A 21,718-nucleotide genomic window follows, 5' to 3' on the forward strand; every position below is an offset into this window, starting at 1 on the left:
GGAACATTTGTTTGAATATTTTCCCAGCATTATACACCTTCATTTTGATCTATAAGTAAAGTTGTCAATGATTTTTTTTTTAATTGACCATGGTGGCACAAACATCTAGTTAGTAATCCAAATTAAATACCGTATAATCTCAGTTTTCCTAATGGTGATTTTGAAGATTCTAAATAAGATGAAACACAGTCAGTCCAAGTTGATTTACTAAGTTATTAAAGGTGTATAATGGCTGATGTTTTTCTCGTGTATTTTTCAGTTTTATCCAAACCGCACTAACTTGTAAATAATTTTGGGTATTTGTAATAATTAATAATAATAATAATTTACTGTTTTTGTTAACCATTAATTTAAAGTTTTTTTTTTATTTTTATTACCTGTGTTTTCCTGTAGTGTTAGGTCTGAAGTATTATTTAAAAAACAATACTGTATTTAAGAGTTCAATAACTCTCGTGCTAACATTGGTATTTATTTTATTTAACTCACAATTTAATATATGATGTGGTTTTATTGTAATGTCCTTTATATACTTACCTATTATTTTTTGTGTTTCTGTAACCCTGAAGGTGAAGGATTCCTGTCATGATTACTTTTTTTTCTATCCCAAATAATTATAATTTATTTACTACCTGAGTAAAATGGCTCTCTATTGATATATTATATTCATTATTACTTTAAAAAATAATTTTAAATTTCAATGTCCAGAAATTTTGAGAAAAGGGACCTTTAGAGCGCCATTTTACACACCCCTCCCCAACTGACTCGCATACGGTTATGGCACTTATTTCTTTACACAATAGAGGCCGAAATCGCTCAACCTCTCCCAACTACCCCGAGTGGAGGCCCTATTCCGCCATTTTGACGCTACCATGGCGAAAACCTACGAAATCCTAGCCATTTCGCCGCGTGTCGGGAAAAAGGTTTTTTTTTGTTTTTTTTTTTCATTTGCATCTTGTGGTGTTGCCTGTTGTTGTACAGTTGTTTGTGCGTTTGTTTTGTGTTTGCTTATTTTCATCATTTTGTTATGAAAAAAAATTGACTTAGGTGAGCACAAATAGAAAATCAATATTTGCGAAATGCAATAAGATGAAGATAAAAGTAGAATAAAAAACATGATCTTTTACATTAACTTTTTGTTGTTGTTATGTTTACAAAAAAGTATGTATATTGTCACAAGATTTTTGATTTGTATCTGGCTCATTTTTATTTATAAATATCTTTCATGTTTAGGTATATTCAAAGCACATGTGGGCAGGTTTACTCATATTTATATACAATTCATGGGTTAATTTATTTACTTACACATTTCATTATCTTGAGCATGACATCATCCATTCACCATTAATCATTAAATACATCTCATGCTTTCTGTATGTACTATTATAATGCTTTCATTCATAAAAAAGTGCAGCATTATTTATATATAATTTTTATATTATTAGTTATGAAGCTTGCATATAAAAAATAGTACGATCCGTTTCATAAGTAGCTTTAATACGTTGCCAATCTAACATACGGTCAAATTTGAATAGATAATTACGTGGTGTGTGAGTTTGACAAGGTAAAAAAGTATATAGCTACTTATTAAGCTGACCGTATTCTATCAGTCGTATAGCTAAATGGACTTAACACTATGTCTGAGCAAATGCACAGCGAAAAGTGGGTGGTTCGCTTGTGAGTCAACTTCGACTATCCCTTTAGGGATCACAGTCCATACTATGTATCCATTCGCTGTATGGGCCATTATTTTATTTTGGGTACAATTGGGCATACGTTTACAGATATTTTTTTCAAAAATAAACTTATTATATTATAATTTATTATTATTATTTATTATTATTTCTTTATTCAGATTACTAAGATCCAATTTTGTTAGTAGACATATTAAAATACAGTGTGTTAGTAAGTACTTAAAATATTTATAACTTAAAAACTATTATTTATTTAGGCCGACATGTTTGGCTACCCAATGTTTATACATTGGGCAGTCAAACCGGTCAACTATTGTACCAAGGATATAACCGTTAAAGTTTTATTTATGTTAATTAATATTTATATTTTTCATTACATACATTTGCAGCGATGTTTTCTTGCTGTTTCTTAAATTAAATAAAATTAATTATATATATTTAATAAAATAATTAAATATTCGTTATAATATACAAAAACATTGTTTTCATTATAATTTTTTACACACGTTGTGCTTGTTTCATATGACTCGCTTCGAGGGACAGACAATTTTTATATGAAAAACGATTGCGTTACCAAAAACAACAACAGAGTTACCGTAATTTGTAAATAAATAAAGTATTTTTCTTAAATTTATAATATTTTATGTGACCGGTGTCTTATTTGATTGCTGCAGACGGTAGCTTTATTCCTGAACTTCATTATATAATATTTTAAAAATCTTTCTTTGTAGGGGACCGATAATTGTACCCAAAATAAAATAATAGCCCGTATAACTTTTCTTTGAAGTACAGTTCAATTACTTTTTTTTGTTATTTTTATGTTTTACATTTTTTATTTTCTCCCATGCCGTTTAGGTGACAATAAACTTGTCATATTCCAACTTCTTTTGTGTTTTTTTGTGTTATGTTTTTTATATTTTGATTTACTTATGTCCCGTCTAGGTGACAATAAACTTGAATAACAACCTGGCGCCGGACGCGCGGACCAGGCATCACACCGATGATTCGTCGCTCGGCAGTTTTAAATATGAGGTTTTTATTGTTTTTTTAATTGTTTTATTTTTATTTTATGTTTAGTGGCTAAGGTTTTAGCATTTCAGAAAGGCCAAACCCTGTAGCTAAGGATAATAGTTTTAAATATGATGTTTTTATGTTTTTTTTGTTTTTATTTTAACGTCATATTCTACTCTTTGTGAGTCTATAAAGTATGTATCTCCACCTGGCTATCTTGAAAAGAACCTTTGTGCATACGCCCTTAAGGCCTAAACTGCTGTTTTAATGTTAAGTGGCTAAGGTTTTAGCATTCTACACGCATTGTCTTATATCAACCAGTAGAACGCGAGCTCGCGAACGCCTGGTTGTCAGAAGAAAAAAAGACGATCCCTTTACGTTACGATTATACGTGCTGAGACCCATAACCTTCGCAATGCCTTTTAGACTTGTTCCTTTTATCTCATCCGAATTTCCTCCCCCGTCCTCAGGACCAAGAGTCTACAGAGCACGACGGCGACGTGGAGGACATCAGTGACGGCGAAAGGACCTCGTCTTCTGAGAGAGCCACCTACTACCCGGGGAATAATGATGACGACACGCACAGGTTGGTAGATAAGAACCTTGTACTACGAAGTTCTAATGGCACCCAATAGATGGCGTTAGAAGCGCGACACACCAAGAAACTATAGCGAGTGAGATGGGTCTTAGCATAGAATAACTAAGTACTAAAGAATGACAATGTCATAGTACGGAATCGTAGCCATAAAAAAGCTTGAAAATTTAAGCAGTTTCCAGATGGCGCTATACGTTTCGTTAAGCGGTTTCTAGGTGGCACCACTATCTATGGATGAATGCAATGACATATATCTATTGGATGGTCGTCGTAATATTGGAAACGGCCAATAGATGGTATTTTAAGCATAAAATATAAATTTTTAAATTTAATATTATTCTCTTCATCTAACGTGCATGCAGTTTGGTAAATATTGCACTCATAAACTTATGGAAACAAAATAATGCTGTACCTACTTAGGTACTATATCATTGTCAACTTTGTAAGAAGATATTTATTTTGCTCGTACCTACGAGAGTCAACTTGAGACCCGCTACCTATACCCGTCTCTTTCACTCTCACGTGATAATAGAATGGAGTGAAAGGGATAGGACCATTTTTCAGGTGTCAAGTTAACTAGCGTAAGTATACTTTGCTCGCTTATATGCGCGGTCGCCGCCCTCGCACCATCGAGTCAATATTGTATCATAGAACGAGTAGGTACCTACTTAATGTATTTTGGTAAATTAAGTATTTAGTTATCATCATCATCAACATCAACAGCCAACGCACGTCCATTGCTGACCATAGGATAGGCCTATGCATAAGGTTCATTTTTGTTTGTGTTTTTTCCATATCTCAAAGTACAATCGACAGAAAAGGTTTTTGCATTTCTTAATTGATTGCATATAAAGTGATTATCACTTAACTTTTAGAAATATGTTGAGTAAAATGATTATTATTTCATAGAATAGTATAACCAGCCAAAGTTTAACCTCAGTAACAGTGAAAAGTAATTTACCCTTCTCATTGTTTTAGCTCTTACCTGAAACTGAAATAAACGGTTTATCGATGTACTTATACTTACTATACTAGTACCTACTCGTTATTCTATGATACCATTTGTTGAAAATATTACTTATTCATTACCATAGAATAACGAGTAGGTACCTACTTAAGAGGAGAGTATACACCTTTGCGATTCTAGCGAAATAGTTAGGTATTTAAGAAAACATTTGCTATCGCTTGTACTCTCATGCCCCGGGCACGGGTGCGACAGAGATATACTTCAGCTCGCGACTGACAATAGGTAAGTACCTACTTTCCTGAATGAAATTCTGGTTTTGGGAGAAAACGTTTTACACTAACTAAATACTTACTTTTTGTATGGACTTTTTCTAAGAAAAAGTTTTCCGTTTTAAGTGGTGTACTTCCCTCTTAATGTATTTTGGTAAATTAAGTACCTAGTTAGTTATAGGTTTACGTAAAGTGGAAAACATCACACGTTCCCAACTAATGGCGCTCACTATTGCCATCTAGTGATTATTCGTTAGTACTTCTACGTTAGCAAGTAAACTCGCAACGTCTTCTTTCAAAATGGATTATGCAATAATTTAAGATTTCGACAAAATTCTACCACTAACGACATCTTACGGATGATTCAAAACTAAACTATCTAGTTACAATCGGGCTAAGGAGATTGTCATTCTTTAGTACTTAGTTATTCTATGGTCTTAGTTAGGACCAATAGCTACGCACTAATAAATTACAGGGATTTTAGTTCCCGTTTGTTAAAAACAATAGAATATAGATACGAAGTACAGATGCTAGATGGCGTTTGAAGCGTGACACACAGTAAATTTATAGCAACAAAAGTAGTATGATATCCTACATCGCGGTACCGAATTTAAGAAGCTAACTGCTATTATAATTTTTTTACTTAAAAATATGTGTTTTTTTTTTACAGTGAATTCATGGTAAACGCGATGGACGCCGAAGAGCTCCGTCAGTCCATACGGCGCTCCAAACTGTGGAAGGAGCGGGACGCCCCCTCGGCCTCCGGCGGGAGCGTTGGAGGCACCGCGCCGAGCTCGCCGCCGCACTCTGATGATGACGAGGTAACTAATGTGGGACACCCTTCGGCCAAGCGTGAGACTCGTGAGAGGCATAGGGAAGAATAGGGATATCCTCATCATTAGTAAACAGTAGTAGAGTAAAGCATTTCTCGAGTGGAGAATACGAACAGGCAAGCGAAGTGTGAGATGCTCTTCGCGGTCGGTGGACCTACGACCTTAGATATGTGGCCGGTAGTGGCTAAGTCCGTTGGCTCCTTTAGCAAGCAAACTACAAAACCACGATATCTGACCACGGCTATCATAAACTTACAGACGCAGCGATGCTTTATAATTTGTTTATATCGTCGAACTACAATAATCTTTATGCAATGACTGAAGCTTATTTATTTATTTAAGTATCACCAACAGATGGTACAAATTACGTTCACAAACAGCATGACTAATTTAACAATAGATGTTTCAGGTCAGGTGACCATCCACTTACTTATATTCCATTGTGAAGAAAATTAGTTTTCCTCTCCGGACCTTTCTCTGTGGATGGCACCCTAATTTCCCTCTTCCAACCCGCAGGTTTCCACCCCATCAGGCGACACCGTGGACCGCAACCCGCTGTCCGGCTCGTGCGAGTCGGTGGACACAGTGGGCCGCCGGGAGATGTACGTGAAGAGCGCCTTCGACAGCCTGAGCGGAGCGGCCGACTGTACCACGCCTGCTGGTGAGTGAAGTTTTCCCGTGGGAAATCTGTGTAGAAAGTAGTGTAATGTGTTAATGCAGGGCGACAGCTTGGTGCGTGCAAAGTTTCATGAAAATTGGTTTGGCCGTTTTGCCGTGATAGTACTCTACAAACAATAATAATTATGCATCATACTTACTAACTTTCTCGGTTATAATAATAGTAGGGTGGGATATAAACTTCTGATAGGAAATATTGCTTGTAGGTTTCTTGTAATAAGTCAGGTTAGGATAATAAATGCGAATGATTGATGTTTCAAAAATATTATTTCAATATTATGCTAGTTTTTCCCCGAACTTCGTTCTACTTTACAAAAAAAATACACGGCAGTAAAAGTTAAAACAAAAGTACACAACCCCTTCTGCGTTTACCCTTTTCAAACATCCTGTATATTCACACGTCTCTCTCCACCACCAGGCACGAAGTCGTCCCTCTCGTCGCAGCACCTGTCCGTGGGACGCCCGTCGCCTCGCCCGCGCGACCCGGAGGCCGTCCGGCGGCGGGACGAGCTGAACAGGAGGATACTGGAGACGAGGCGGCAGCTTGAGACTGTGAGTAATAAATTGTTATGTGGCGATAAACATCCACTAACCGATAAAAACGACTGGCTAATATTTTATGCAAAAACCCTTATGCAGCTCTTACAGTTTATCATCGACACGGTAAGAAGAATTAAATAATAATTCAGTGCTGAATTATTATTGCCTCTCCCAAAGAATGCCACAACACATCCTCGGCCTAACTAAAAGTACCGACTATCAGTCTTAGGTTATAGCTTCTACATTATTTACAAACAGTAGGTATATATAATATATAATACTATACCAATATTTAATTTTAAAAATCACAAACACACACTCACACTCAACACACACACACACACACACACACAGTACTCACTTTTAAACTCAAACCAAAATCATTTACATAGGCCTGATAAGTGTTTCTGTTATTCTCTTAGCTAACTATATACTTAATTAAGTACTTACCACAAAATGTTATTTTTACTCTTAGCCTAAACTTAACACCTTTATGTTAATAAAGAGCGGTTTCTTCTGGCACAGGTGCTTAGTGCACTTAAAAGGAGATTCCAACCTTGTAATTGATTACCTACCTATGGCTAAAGAAATAAATATTTTTGTATTTTTTGTATAGTTATGTGTGTAGTTGTAGGTATCTGAAACCGTCACAATGAACCTCATTTCTGACTTAATCCCTGGACTCTTTTTACCCTGGGATCCTCAAACTCAACATCAGGCTTAGGGTGCCTTTCCACCAGAGGTGGGTTATGGAGCTATGCTGCTATGCTATACATTAAAATATAAAAGAAAATCATCCGCATCAAGGTCTTTGTACACTATGTGGACCAAGAAATGTTAGGTGGATATCAAACGTATCCATAGCAAATTAGCATAGTCTATCACTGGTAGAAAAGCACCCTTGTTTAATGTGTAGTTATTTTAACTCCTATTAATTGCCCACCAGGTGGCGCTTCGATCGAACCTCAAGTCTTCACAATCCACAACAGATCTGTCTTACATACCGGAGAAAGACCAAAACTCACGGACACCGAGAAACAGGCCGGTGTCTATGGCGATACCAAGCAATTCTAGACCTTATGGTGAGTGTTTGTAGAAACTAGTATCGGTTGACGCGTTTTGAATAATGTTCGGGTTTTAGGGTGGTTTGCACTAATCGTTGTGAAATTATAAGATTTTTTGGTTCAGGATATAAACTTGTAATTTTGAAATGTTTAGAGATTATAAAGATTAGTATGATTGATTCACAATGATACAAATGTATCAGACGCATCAGACCTAAAATGTATGGATGAATGTTTGGAACTCCGTATAACCATTTGAACATTTTGTTATAATTGATAGTACCTACCATAATTTAGCTAAATACTTAAAGATTAGGTGCAAGTCTCCCTAAAATGTTTTAACTTTATATCACGAAGCCTTCTCCACTGTCCGTCTGTGCAAGTACTTTCAAATGTTACCTTTCCTTTATTAAAACTACCTATATCATCAATCTGTTATTCAATCATTAAAACAAAAAATATATAATATGTTAAATTTAAACTTATAAACAAAGCGTTTGAAAGTACACACAATATTTTTGCTAAACTGTGCTACACACTAACCATTGATCATTAAACTAATACTAACATTATTGACTTTCCATCTCCATGCTAACCAGGACATAACTATAACCTCCCCGAAGAACCGCTAGACAGCCTAAATTCAAATTATTTTGACAGCCTAAATCCAAACATCAATTTAGATTACCGCAACAAAAACCCATACGCCATTCCCGCTAATCTAAACCACAAAATACTGCCAGAATATACAGAGAATTACAGCCCCTACGTGCCACCACATGCCAATATAGGCACCTCTCACAGCGATAAAAGAGCTATGAACTATATGCAATATGGTGCTAAGCCTATGGTTTTCAAAGAACAACAGTTGCCTGTAAAACAGAACTTGGCATTTACCATAGATCTTGGTAAGCCGAAACAAGTGCAGTCTAAAGTGTTTGATCGACTGTTTCCAACTAAAGACGAAACTAAGGATCCACCAAAAATACCGCCTAGAAATTTCCATCTGAATTTGAATAAACCAGAGGAAGTTAAACCTCAAAAACCAACGAAACCTAACGCTAGAAGCATATTTAAAAACTATAAATCGTGTCCCGTATCACCAGTGTCCGAAGAATGTAAATGGGGTGACAAAGTTGCCCAAAATAGCAAGAATGCCGATGGTAGCACTAATCAGAGTAAAACTAACTCTTTGGATCCTAAAAAGAGGAATTCGCTCAGCTTCTTCATCGGCCTTGATGGTAAATCTTTGAAAGATAATGGGAAGAGCATCGTAGACAGCATCAAAACAGATACTGAAAAGATGATAGCGGAAATCACTCGTAAATATGGAGATTTGGACAAATTTGAACCGAGAGAAAACGAGCTCGATTTGCAACCGTCTAAAGAAGTTTATTTAGACAGAGAAGATGGAAACTTCTCCTCTGATTCACTAGAAGATTGCAGTCTAAGCCAAGACGCTAGTTGCAAGAACAAACTGTATTCCAAAAAGGTGTGCAAAAAACACAGCAAGAATAATAAGGGCCTACCGCGAAGAGCCTTTTCGAATTATGAAATTTCAGGAACTTTAGATAAGCCTGTGATTCCAGTTAAACCTTCCTACATAGCCAATCAGAAAAGCTCAACGTTGCCAAGAAATATGCCTTCCAATCTAGATGATATTGTTGATGAAGACTGCAATATGAATCCTTATTCCAACATGTATAGGTGCCAAAGTGTTTTGACGAAGAGATGTGTGACTAGATCGAATGAATCTGTTTTGAGTGACAATTCGAATTGCTCAAGTGTGTCAAACGAGATCTTCCTCAAATATGGCAACGAAGGTGGATTCCAACAAGCGAGATTTGATAGTCGCTACAACATTAACACGTCACAAAATTGTTCAATTGAAAATCTTAATGAGGCTGATGAAAAATACTTAGAGAAACACAGGCACAGTAGTGCGAGTTTCTTTCTGAATCAGAAAAAATATATGAAGAACAGTTGTAGCCAAGAATCCATTTTGTCTGATGAATTTTTGGACAATGAAAATGCATTATCCAGGACTAACTGCAATTCATTAGAGAGTGTTTTGTCTGATGATTCTGAATGCACTAAGAGCGCTCCTTTAGAAATGCTTTTTGAAGGTGCTAAATTTAAGCATCAACATAATGACAAGAAAGGAGTGGGTATACCAAGAAACAGTAAGAGTTGTTACGAATTTGACAACGCATCCAAAAGTTACGGCTCCAGTCCTAATAATCCTCCGTTTTTCGGTGGCTACATGTATAATAACTATTTAGGCGAGGCCTCAAGTCCTCAATACCTCACACAACCTAAACCGACTAATGTTATGTCTAAACCACCTATAAATAAAGTTTGCGGTTTCGACGTACCTGTATCACAATTCAGTGGTCACAAAACTGTTACTAGATCTAAAAGTCTATATGATTCTGCTTCAAAACATCAGCCTCCTCCCGCTAAAAATATTGCGTACTATTTTGATGGAAGTAACGTCCAACCTTTTACAAAAGACAACAAACTTGATGACGAAATACCAAGACTGAATAAAGGGGATTATATGGCTAATAAAACCAAATCGTTACAACCCAAGTTTTCCGAGCAGCAAAAGTATAAAAGTGAAATGGATGGTTGTGAAACAAAGACTATGGTTAAATCTAAAAGCTGTAGTTTTGAAGTAGTTTTAGAGCCGGCCAGTAAACCAAATCCGATTAAAAATTTGATGGAAAAACGTAACTCGCATGTCCAAAAGAATCTCGAGAAATTCGAGGAGCAAATAAGAAAGAACACTCAGACCAAATGTAGTAAAAATCAGCACAGTAAAGAAAAGTCGAATGGTAATAAATATAATAATGTAACAAAAAGCCTAGAAAGAGGTTCCGCACAGAAAAATAATAATAACAAAGTAACAATGGAGTTTGTACCTCACAAACCACCAAAGCCAATTAAAAGGACTTCTTCAGTTAAACTTAATAATAGACTTAAAGCTGGGGCAGATAAAAGTGGTCTGAATTCAACTATATCGTCCCATTACAAAGCTAAGCTTGATGGGCTTCACAACAAAAACTATGTATCTAATAAAAAAGAAGATAATAATTCTAATAAAGTTGATAACGACGATACAGAGAAAACTTTCGATGTTTTCGTGAAAGAAAAGGATGTGAATGAAAACAAATCAGAAATGCAGATGGATAGTCTTGAAGTCTACGCAATGCAGCGTATGGAGAGGATGAAAGAAGTAAGCATGGATTCTTTAGACGTTTTAGATGATCGAAATGATTTCGCTAAAGATTCGTTAGACTATTACGCTGAACAAGATAATAAATATTCATACATGAAAACAAAAAAAGAACACATAAATGCGTTGAAAAAAAATGAGGATAAACCATGTAATAGCAAAGATAATTTAGACGATACAGAAAGCGATGAAATAAAAAAGTATAAGTATATAGAACGCAAATTAGAGATCATTAATAAATTAGTAGAAATGGAGGAACGAAAAATGTTGCAAGAGAAATTCCTCAAAGAATGGCGCATGCGACCTTTGAAAGCTAATATCGATGACGGAAAAGGAGTAGTGAAAGTACTTTCAAAGAAATTTGAAAAACTAGCGGTTAAACATTCATCAGTTCCTCCTAACTATGCTGCACTTACTTTAGAAGATGCGGACACTGATACAGAAAATTCGGAAGCAAAAGAGATCAAAAGAAATCTCAGTTTACCCGACATACTAGATTCCGAACAAATTGGTGGCTTATTTACTAATTCAGATATTCAAGAACCCGATAACGACGCAGGCAACCCAAGCGCTTTAGAAGACATAGAAACAAGTAACAATCCTAATGAAGAACTCGCTAATTATGACGAACCAAAACTGAACAATACCATACTTAACGAAACACATACGTCACCACCGAAAAAACTTCAATGCAGAGTATACAACGAAATGGTTATACCCAAAACAGACGTACACCTCGACAGTGAAAACTACGAATCTTCCACAACCAGCTCAAGTTGCACAAATTCCCCGAAAAGACTCTCATTCTATGGATTCCATCGACCTAAAATACCTTTCGGACGGAAATCCTTAGTAAGAGTTCCAACGCCAAGACTATGTATGGAGAATCGTATGTTTGCATCGTCCAGTAAGGTTAGGCCTGTGGTTTCTAGCGGGGGTGCTGTAAGGTCGTCTCTGTTTGGATTGGGTGGTCAGTTAGCAAAGAAAGTCCCGATTCAGTGTCCGCTACCGTCGAAGTACTCACCGCTGTCAGGTGCGAATCAAGGCATGATTAGAAACAAATCGATGTTGTCGAGTCCCCTTTCTTTTGCGAAACCAAATCCTTTGATTCCTTGTGGAGGTGATTTGAGAGTAAAATTTCATCCACTGCCTATTGAGTTGTTCGAATTTTAAAATTTGAATGTGGCGTTCATTTGTTTTTTCATTTCGAGCACTGGCTGAACCGCACAAGGAGTCAAATGATGTTTGCTTTTATTAGTATAGTTTTATGTTGTTCATCTGTATTTAATTTCATTGTTGTAGATGTTGTGTTACGTATATTTAGTCAATTATACTTAGTTTTAAGCATGTCTTTTATCTCTCAAATATTTAATACTTTGGATGCATTTTTTATCGAACATGCATTATATTTTTTTACTCTGCATGTATTTTTTTTATATTTGGTTCCAAGAGTTGGAATTATCATTGCTATTATTGTCATGTGATTTAGACCAAACCAAAGACTTGCAAAGTTATAAGTGTGGTAAATACCAACTCTTACGTCACATCGGGAAATATTCCACCAAACAAAAACTTTCCATGTGCATGGGATATTTCCTCCAATGACAAGCCCATCCTGCATGTTCTAATTACGCCCCCAAACGGTCTCTAGCCAATCGCAACCAGTTATCGCCGTACGAAGCGGAGGAGTCTGGCGGTATGCGTCGAGCGTGTTCTCTCTCAGACTTGGCCATAAAGCCTATGCCTGCACCGAGGACTCCACAAGGTTCGTATCAAGGTCCACTGTTGTTTATAATTAATGTTGATGGTGCATTTTTTTTGGATACTTGGTGAAAGGGTTTGTTTATTGGTGTTGGTTAGTATGATTAAATCATCGTAAAAGTAGCCAAACAGTTGTTTTATCTACCATTAACATGAAATAGATTACTCACTATTAATATAAAGGTGGTGGATAAATATGGCACTCACATCACTGGAGAGGAGTTGTTTTTTTAATTAGATTGCACCTGAATTAAATAAATCAAGAACACACGCATTTAGTTTTGGTGATGGTTGGTAAGAGCTCCTTTAGTTACTACTTGTTAAGTTAAATGTTAGGTTCCTAACACGCGAAAGCAGAAAGCCAGGAGAAAATAACACGCGGCTTAGACATTTCAAGGTAATGGTATGCAATACCTAAAGTTCCGAAAATAAGCAATCTCAATTCAGAATATGGCTTTCAAACTAGTTTCGATTACTATTACATTTGTGATTAGTCCAATAACAATGGATTGAGATAGGTTATTTATGGCTTTCAAATATGGTTATTATGATACTTGCTTTGCATGACACTAATATTGCACGTTTATCTAGGTTATAAATGTTATTCTAATACGCATGTTACATAATATTATGCTTAGTACTTACTTTTAAATTCAAATTTGAAAGTTTATCATCCCATAAATTGATCATAACTAAAAACACAAAGTGATGTAACAAAACAAAAAAAGCCTCCTTTCACTTTTCACTCAAAAATTTTGATTACAATGATAGAATGACAATCGCATAAGGATTAATTATCAATCGACAAGACGTTCCATTTTTTTATCGCATAAGTATCACCAATCGACAAGAGTGTCATAATTTTTCGTGATTTACCAACTGTCTCCCACCAAAATCACAATATAACGCCTCCATTGCCCCCCACACAGCGGCGGCCACCAAGTCGCCACCCAACAACGCGCCGGCTGGGGGCAAGCCTACGTTCGCCCGCCCCGCGCCCCGGTACAGCAGCAAGAGCAACATGACCCGGAGCTCTAGTGTCGGGGTGCTGAATAATCAGGTTAGTGAAACATATTTTTACACTGCAGTCATCTCTCACTGAGTTGCAGAAAGTATGTTTAAGTTAATGTCGGCATTAAATGTATTGTTGCCTTGCTTTGACAGTATACGGACAGAAAGAGACAGACATAGCTATTTATTGTCGACATTAGCTTAAAGTCCCTTTCTGCAACTCGGCATAAATACGTCAAAATTTTAGAGCATTTAGTTAAAATTCCACATTAAAAGTTCCACAGTAATGGATAGGAGCGACCACGAGTGACGTATCACCTGTTGCTAGTATACCTACGTCTGGCCAGCCGTGGGCAGCAAGCAGATGATTCTAATCTTACCGGCCAATAGTAATGTGTACCCTGGCAAAGTAGGCAATGGGGCATACACACTACCCTGGGTTATAATACGTAAAAAAACCCACAGTAACATAGGGCGCTCCTATCGTATTGCTACTACTACCTCTGCACCGTCCGATATTGTGACAGTTCACAATGTTAACATTCATGTCCTCCATCCAGAGTGACTCCGAGTCAGACCCTCAGCCCTCACGGGGTCAGCAGCGCGGGTCCCAGGGGCTGATGAGGCCCACCATCAGCTCCATGAACAAACAAGCCAACAACACCACCAGGAGACGGGGGATGGCCAATGCTTATAGCTCTGGTAAGTGAGATTTAAAATAAAAATGGTGTGAGGAAAGAGTCAGTCTGTGAGGAAATGGTCTGGGTGTGATGAAATGTCTAACTGTGAGGAAGTGTCTGGATGTGATGAATGTGTCAATGTTATATTGCTTGTTATTTTTATTTTCAATTTTGCCGTTCCCTTTATGTTTAAAAAGACCCTTAAACTTGGTAAATAAAACTGTGTGATATGTTTTTAGTTATAACCCAATTGAAAAGACGTGGGCTGATCCTAGAAATCCAAAGTGATGGTAAAAAGACAAGTTATCAAAGAAAACGCACATATTTTACTAATTACCAATAGTTTGAGGTTTAGTTTAGAAGTAGATTTATCTGTTGCTTGTAGTTTGATGCTGAATGAAGCAAAATCCCTCAACATAAGTAGTCCTCAAAAGCAATCTTAACCCCACATAAAAGCTGATTTATATTTCACTAGCTGTTCCCGCGAGCTTCGCTTCGCCTTAAAAAGTTTTCCCGTGGGAATTCCGGGATAAAAAGTAGCCTATGTTCTTTCTCAGGGTCTAGACTATCTGTATACCAAATTTCATTCAAATCCGTTCAGTAGTTTTGGCGTGAAAGAGTAACAGACAGACAGACAGACACAGTTACTTTCGCATTTATAATATTAGTTAGGATTACACTACCCATGCATCAATGTTCTTTCCACTTGTATCTTTAATCAGAGACTGAATTCCCATGAAAAACTAAAATATCCTACAGAATGCAACCGACATTGAAAACCAGGCAGTAACAAAAGATTTGAGAATAAAAAATTCACAAAACAGACCTACAATATATTTACAAAATCATTGAATAAATTTGTCCTTATAAATTGAAACCCTATAAGAATCACCCCAACATTTTTGCCCCTTAACCCAATCGCAGCCCCAGCACCCCCCACGCAAAGCTAAACCCACAGTGGCTAACCCGACTAACCCTACAGTGAGTCTGTCGACGGCTGCTCAAGAGGAGTCTAGTTCGGAGGCCGAGGACCGGACCTGCGCCAAGCCGGCCGTGCCGCCGCGGCCGCGGGCTGTTAGTGTTGACCACTCCGCGCATAGGAAGATTGGTAAGAAAGAAAGAAAATCTGTGTTGACATTTATGAAGAGTAACAATGGTCTGAAAATTCCACCTTGTGGAACATCCATAGCATTACTATTTCATAATCATATCTTTTGTGAGTCACGCAAAAACAACAGAACACAGATAATACATACATTTAAAGTGCAACTGTTATTCGTGCTGCCCAATGTTCAGTTTTTGGACCATTTTTGTTCTTCGTATATTTCAATCACCTATCGGTGGTCAAATAATGCAAGATTGATAAGTTTGCTATTCTAACTTTACATTGGAACAAAGACAAAAATTATCTTACCACATAAACTTAACACATACGTTATACAGATGTTTAGCGCGGCATTTAGATTTAGATAATAAAGTCGTAAACTTATAACAGTTAAATTCAGTCTCGATTTTAACAATGATTATCCCCCCCAGGCCGCAGCGGCAGCGAGCGCGACCTGTCGGCCAAGGCGCGCGAGGTGACGGCGCGGCTGACGGCGGGCACACGGCGCCCCGGCCAGGAGTCGAAGCCGGAACCGGCGGCGAGCGATGCGCAGAGTGAGTGCTTTACTACAGCTATATTTTTACGTGCCACCACCGACACATAAGCAATTAACAATCCATAATCAGCATAAGTCTAATGTTACATTTTATACACTGACTGCAAGTTCCGCTTCCCCTTTAAGGGTCAGCAAGGGGTAATCGAGGGTTGGCATTGTCATAGAATTATGTAGTAAACGATGCTCTACAACCTTGAAAAAAATCACACAGGTAGCCGAAGAGTCTAGCTAGGTGCTGAATGATTCGAATTCAAGTAAATGCGTATGGATAACTGTAAATAAAATTCAGAATATCACGAAAGACCAGAAAATCACACTCCCGTATTGTAACAACTGTGTCGTAATTATCGAGAATTTTCATATGATTTTTATCATATTATAAAGTTAAAGGCTTGGACTAGGCGCTAAATACCTTGTTTTTTAATAAACACACACTTATTTTGTGTAAATTAATCCCAAACTTGAGTAATTTTTTTCCCTCAAATCTTCATACAAATATCTATGGCGGCTTTCTGTGTTATAAAATCATAAACACAAGTGAAGTTTGACTCAGTTGGCCGCTGGCCTCCAAAGAAGGGTCACGTCGGTTTAGGCAGCACTGACAGCTCGCGATCTTATCGTGTACAGATACAAAATCACTGCACATTGGTTGTCATTGCACTTTTTCAACTTTTATGACACCAACATTTTGATTTGAAATTGAGGAAGCATAATTCTTACACTATATTCAATACATTAAATTAAATTAGATAGTGTGCAATATTCTCGTGACATTGCAGTCTCGTAAAGGTCTGATGAGGAGCAGGAATATAGCGAATGGATCTAAGTGATGACAATACGCACGAACATTAGGTTAGGGATCAAAAATACAGTCTCTTGGTGCTGGTTGAGGTATGGTCTCGTGAGGATCTGATGAGGGCAGTAACACGGTGGTGGCTCAATTTTATTTCAAAGATGTTAATAGCTAAAAGCATCGAGTTTGGGCTACTAACCCTTAATTCACTTCCTGAGTCCCTGGGACTCACATCAAAATTTCAAAATTCAATAATTGTAACGTTTGAGCGGCTAGTTTCCCCCCCGTCTCAGTACCTTCCTGAAGGGTCATGGGCTCCGCGGAAGCGAAAGGACGTGCGCCGGCGATGCGTATTTAGTGAGTTATTGCGTCGAGTGAGTCCCACGGACTCATACAAGTGAATTATGCTATATTTATTTTATTAAATTCAATTATCGAATGTTGCTTATTTGTCGTTATTATTTATATAAATCATATTTTTTTATATGCTTATAAGATATATTTTTATGGATTGGCAAAATGAATCGAAAACAAGTTAATATTAATGAATCTAAGGGCACGCCCGCACAGAACTCGTCTGCCACACAAAGTTCGCTGCTCGATTTCATCTATCATGAAAAAAGACATTCCTGAAGATGCGAGCCACCCTGAAATTGAAGACATGTAATGAAAAAAAGTACTGCTGTCTGTTCCATTACAAAAAGAGAACATAAACTGCATTTCTATGTACCAAATGTATAAAACCCATATGTTTGGCCTGCTCAAAAAAGGTATGCTGACGTTGCCTGTGAGCAGTGGCAAAACCCATTGCACGTTTTTTATTTTTGTATTAGAGCATACATTTTTGTTTTTTTATTTTCGGTTTATATGTCTTTAAGAGTCAAAAAAACGTAAAAACATATATTTGTTACGAATATTTGATATTTTTGTAGAGGTTTTAAAATACATCTGTTGTTTTAGACTCATAAAAATTTGTTTCTTTAATTTTGGAGAGGATCTCAGAAGTCTGTCCAGTTTCGTTGCTTTTTTCTAGTGCATTAATAAGTACTGAATAACATTATTAGATATATTTTGAAAAAAATATGTTTTATTTGATTAACCCACGCTTACAAAATCTATGAGTCCCAGGGACTCATACAAGTGAATTACGTTAGTAAATTTCACGAAGTGAATTAAGGGTTAAGTATGTTTTTCAGAGAGAGAGAAAGAGATTTTATTTTTCCTCTGAATGTGTTAGGTTTACCGGGTTTACTAAGTTCATTCTGTTAATGGAATCAAGTTGTTATGTGTTCATAAGTAATAATTATTTATTAACTTAATGCTGTTGGTTCTCCACGAAAATGTAAAAATAAAAATAAATTCGTAACGTAAAATTGACAATGACGGAATTTCTTCTATAGACAGTAGCCACAAAAAAACAAACGATAGATGGCGTGATTTGGAGATAAAGATACATTTATTCGACACATAGACGGCAACAACAAAAAAAATACAGATTTAAAGAAAAGAAACACATACTTATACAAAACAACAAAGAATAAAAAGGATACACATCAAAATAACTGGAAAAAATATAAGCCCCAATTTACTTGTGTGGGACAGGGAGTACCATAATATTTTTTTTGGGGTACTCCCCATCTATGCGAAATATCAGCTTGATATCTTTACCCGTTTCTGAGAAAAAGGGCGGTGACAGACAGTCAGTCAGACAGACGGACAACAAAGAGATCCTATAACGGTTGCTTTTTTTCTTTTGACGTCCTAAACCCTAAAATTAAGTAAAAATATTATGCTGCTACCAAAAAATGTACTTACAGGTATTGAAAAAGCGGTATATAGTACTAAACAAATTATAAACAAACAAAAAACCCGACTGCACGCTAAAAAGATGAAAACAAGTCCCAATGTTAATGGAAAGTATCGTAGGCGGGGACCAGCAGAGGGTTCACCATTTAACTGAATGTTACTTAGATAACGGCCTTGAGTGGCGGTCAAGTTGGTCCCCGCCTGCGATACTTTCCATTAACATTGGGACTTGTTTTCATGTTTTTAGCGTACAGTCGGGTTTTTCGTTTGTTTATAATTGTATTTTTTTATTTGTAACTTTTTAGTTGTTTTTATTTTATGAAATTTTACGTCAGTAGTTCATGATCATTTTTTATTTCAATAATTTTGGTGTTGTTATTTAAATACCTTCAATATGCATATTTTTGTAATGTGAAAATCAAGCCCTTTCATTTGAGACCTAAGCTTACACGGCAAAGTTGAATTATTATTTTTTCGATCATCACGTTATGTCCTCTAGAGGGCGCTATGTACATTTTAATGGAACGTCACATAGCCTATAACCATCGCGCCATCAATACGCTTGTAACAATACCTCATACATCAAAATCTATCAAGCCGTTTAGGCTACAGGAGGGAACAAAGAAACAGACAAACATACATACATACAATCAAAAAACATTACCCTCCTCCTTCGGCAGTCGGGTAAAAAGGAGTAAGACAGGGGGTCATTCTGAACTTTTGCTCTACGAGTTTTGGAAATTAACAAAAAAAAACCTTTTTTCATAGAAACTTTGTTGGACATGTGACTTTTTACCATGGAAAACGAATATTTTTTTTCGCGAATTTGCAAATCTCGTAGAACAAAAGTTGTTCAGAATGACCCCTTGAGTCATCCCCTTTTGGCTTAGTATAGCCCTTTTGCGACACTATGTATTTACTTTGCTTTGTCGTCGGGGTTCAGTTGGCTGGAGGATGCCCGAAACTTATTATAGAATCTACACTTTAATACTTGTAGTTACCTTTCTACAAGTAAATACCACATTTGTTTGAGAAAGCTAATCGGGTTCCGAGTATAGAGTAAAGTGGCACCCTTATTAATTTCTACTCTTTCCTGGTGCCTACCAGTGTAAGTAAGAATTATACTTACTTACCCTAAAATCACCCAAAATGTACTTGAACATAATTGTCAATAAAGTTGGCGAGTAAAAGTTTATCGACCCACTGTGCAAACTTACATGTGTGCGTGTCACTGCGTGTGCTGTGTGAAGAGCATTGAAAACCCAAAATTGGCGCGACACGTCACCCTGTACGGGCCCTTAAATTTTTCCCGCGCGAATTTCGGTATAAAAGGTAGACATTATAATGTTAATGAAAGGTTTCAGCTACTTACATATAAAATTTCATCAATAGTGGTTCAGCTTTTTGGGTGTGAAAGAGTAACAAATATCGACACGTATTAACTTTCGCGTTTATGGTTTTAGTAAGATTATTTGAAACTTTCTTTATAACGTTATCACCCTATCTGGTTCTTATACAAAGCCAAAAGCTATTATTAAAACGTTTCGTTCTTTCACCAAGCCACCATTACTACAACTCTATGTTATGACCCCCAGTGTCGTCAACGCAACTCTGCTCAGCCCTCACCGAGCAACTGACGCGAACAGCCAGCAAAGTCGTTCAACTGTACCGGACCCTACAGCACCCGGCGACCACCGAGCATGACGCGGCGCTAGTGAGCGGTGAGTGAACGAAATCAAAGATAAAGATAAAGAAACATTTATTCGACACTTACACAGCAACAAAAAATTTACGAGTCAGAGAGTGAACGACTGAATGAAGGAGTGAGTGACAGGATAGTGGTGCAACTGTATTGCACCCTACAGCACCCGGCGACCACCGAGCACGACGCGGCGCTAGTGAGCGGTGAGTGAACGAAATGAACGAATGAATGAGTGAATAGAGTAAGTTACTGCACCCGGCGACCACGGAACACGACGCGGCGCTAGTGAGCGGTGAGTGAACGAAACGAACGAATGAATGAATGAAGGAGTGAACTGTAGAGTACGTTACAGCACCCGGCGACCACCGAGCATGACGCGGCGCTAGTGAGCGGTGAGTGAACGAAATTAACGAATGAATAAATGAATGATACACTCCAACTAGATTCTACTTCCACGGATAATGAAAATAAAGAGGTCTTACTAAGTGCTGATTGAAGGAATGAAGGAAATAAATGACTGAATTATTGGTAGTAAAAATGTTATTGCCAGTAGTAATATTATCTAAGCAGTCTATTCTATTCTGTTCTACTTTGAGCGGAAGCGAAGTTCCTGTACGTGGCTATCTCGAGTGGAACCTTTGTACATATCCCCTTAATTTCAGCTCAGCCAGCCTAGCTCCAAACAAACAAACATTTCTTTCCCGTATCAAAACTAAACCCACGTACTTATATCTTTCACAGGCCTAGAAACGGCGATCCTAGAAACGCAAAAGGTGCTCCGAAGCGCGGTTCAACGGCAGAATTCTAACAAAGTTAACGGGAGTGACGCGAACAGTGTGACTACAGCTGATGGAGATAGGCTGAACACTGTTGACACGGCACGGTTGAAGCTGGAGGAGTTACTGTCTAAAGGTAGGGTTGGAGTTTTAATACTGAATAAGGTATCACCACCATTGACTTATACAGGCTAATAGACCAGCTCATATCGTACATATCGATCATAGATCGTAGACAGAATAACATGGCTGCTCATGAGCTGGTCTATCAGCCCTCCAAGGCATATCGTTGACTTTTGGGACACCATGTATATTAGGTACTAGCGTAAGGACAGCCACTCAAGAAAAGGCCACCCTTGCGCTGGCCTTAAATGTCGCTGGTGTTTAAGGAGTTACTGTCTAAAGGTAGGTTCTAACAAAGTGAACGGAAACGACGCAAATAGCGTGACTACAGCTGATGGAGATAGGATAAACACTGTCGACACGGCACGGCTGAAGTTGGAAGAGTTGCTGTCTAAAGGTATGATATTTCTATAGTTATTATGTATAAGTAAGTATATCTCTGTGTCTCAATTTAGATAAACTTCTCTCCTCACAGCCTATCGTACTACCAATCACTTTCTTGACATCACCAAAGGTTAA

General features: G+C 37.4%; 1 protein-coding gene across 1 annotated transcript in view; it reads left to right on the forward strand.

The window, feature by feature from the left end:
• LOC105395366 (mitogen-activated protein kinase-binding protein 1) overlaps positions 1–21,718 on the forward strand; it is a 106,849-nt gene that overhangs the window by 84,535 nt on the left and 596 nt on the right. The window contains exons 23-36 of the mRNA XM_048631933.1: positions 801–920; positions 2,634–2,723; positions 3,173–3,288; positions 5,204–5,354; positions 5,883–6,027; positions 6,463–6,596; positions 7,531–7,666; positions 12,538–12,651; positions 13,577–13,707; positions 14,219–14,360; positions 15,321–15,446; positions 15,875–15,997; positions 20,194–20,319; positions 21,042–21,212. Coding sequence (XP_048487890.1) covers positions 801–920; positions 2,634–2,723; positions 3,173–3,288; positions 5,204–5,354; positions 5,883–6,027; positions 6,463–6,596; positions 7,531–7,666; positions 12,538–12,651; positions 13,577–13,707; positions 14,219–14,360; positions 15,321–15,446; positions 15,875–15,997; positions 20,194–20,319; positions 21,042–21,212 — 1,825 coding nt within the window. The remainder of the gene's footprint in view (positions 1–800; positions 921–2,633; positions 2,724–3,172; positions 3,289–5,203; positions 5,355–5,882; positions 6,028–6,462; positions 6,597–7,530; positions 7,667–12,537; positions 12,652–13,576; positions 13,708–14,218; positions 14,361–15,320; positions 15,447–15,874; positions 15,998–20,193; positions 20,320–21,041; positions 21,213–21,718) is intronic.

This window comes from Plutella xylostella, chromosome 30 (genome assembly GCF_932276165.1).
Source record: "Plutella xylostella chromosome 30, ilPluXylo3.1, whole genome shotgun sequence".
Taxonomy (NCBI): domain Eukaryota; kingdom Metazoa; phylum Arthropoda; class Insecta; order Lepidoptera; family Plutellidae; genus Plutella; species Plutella xylostella.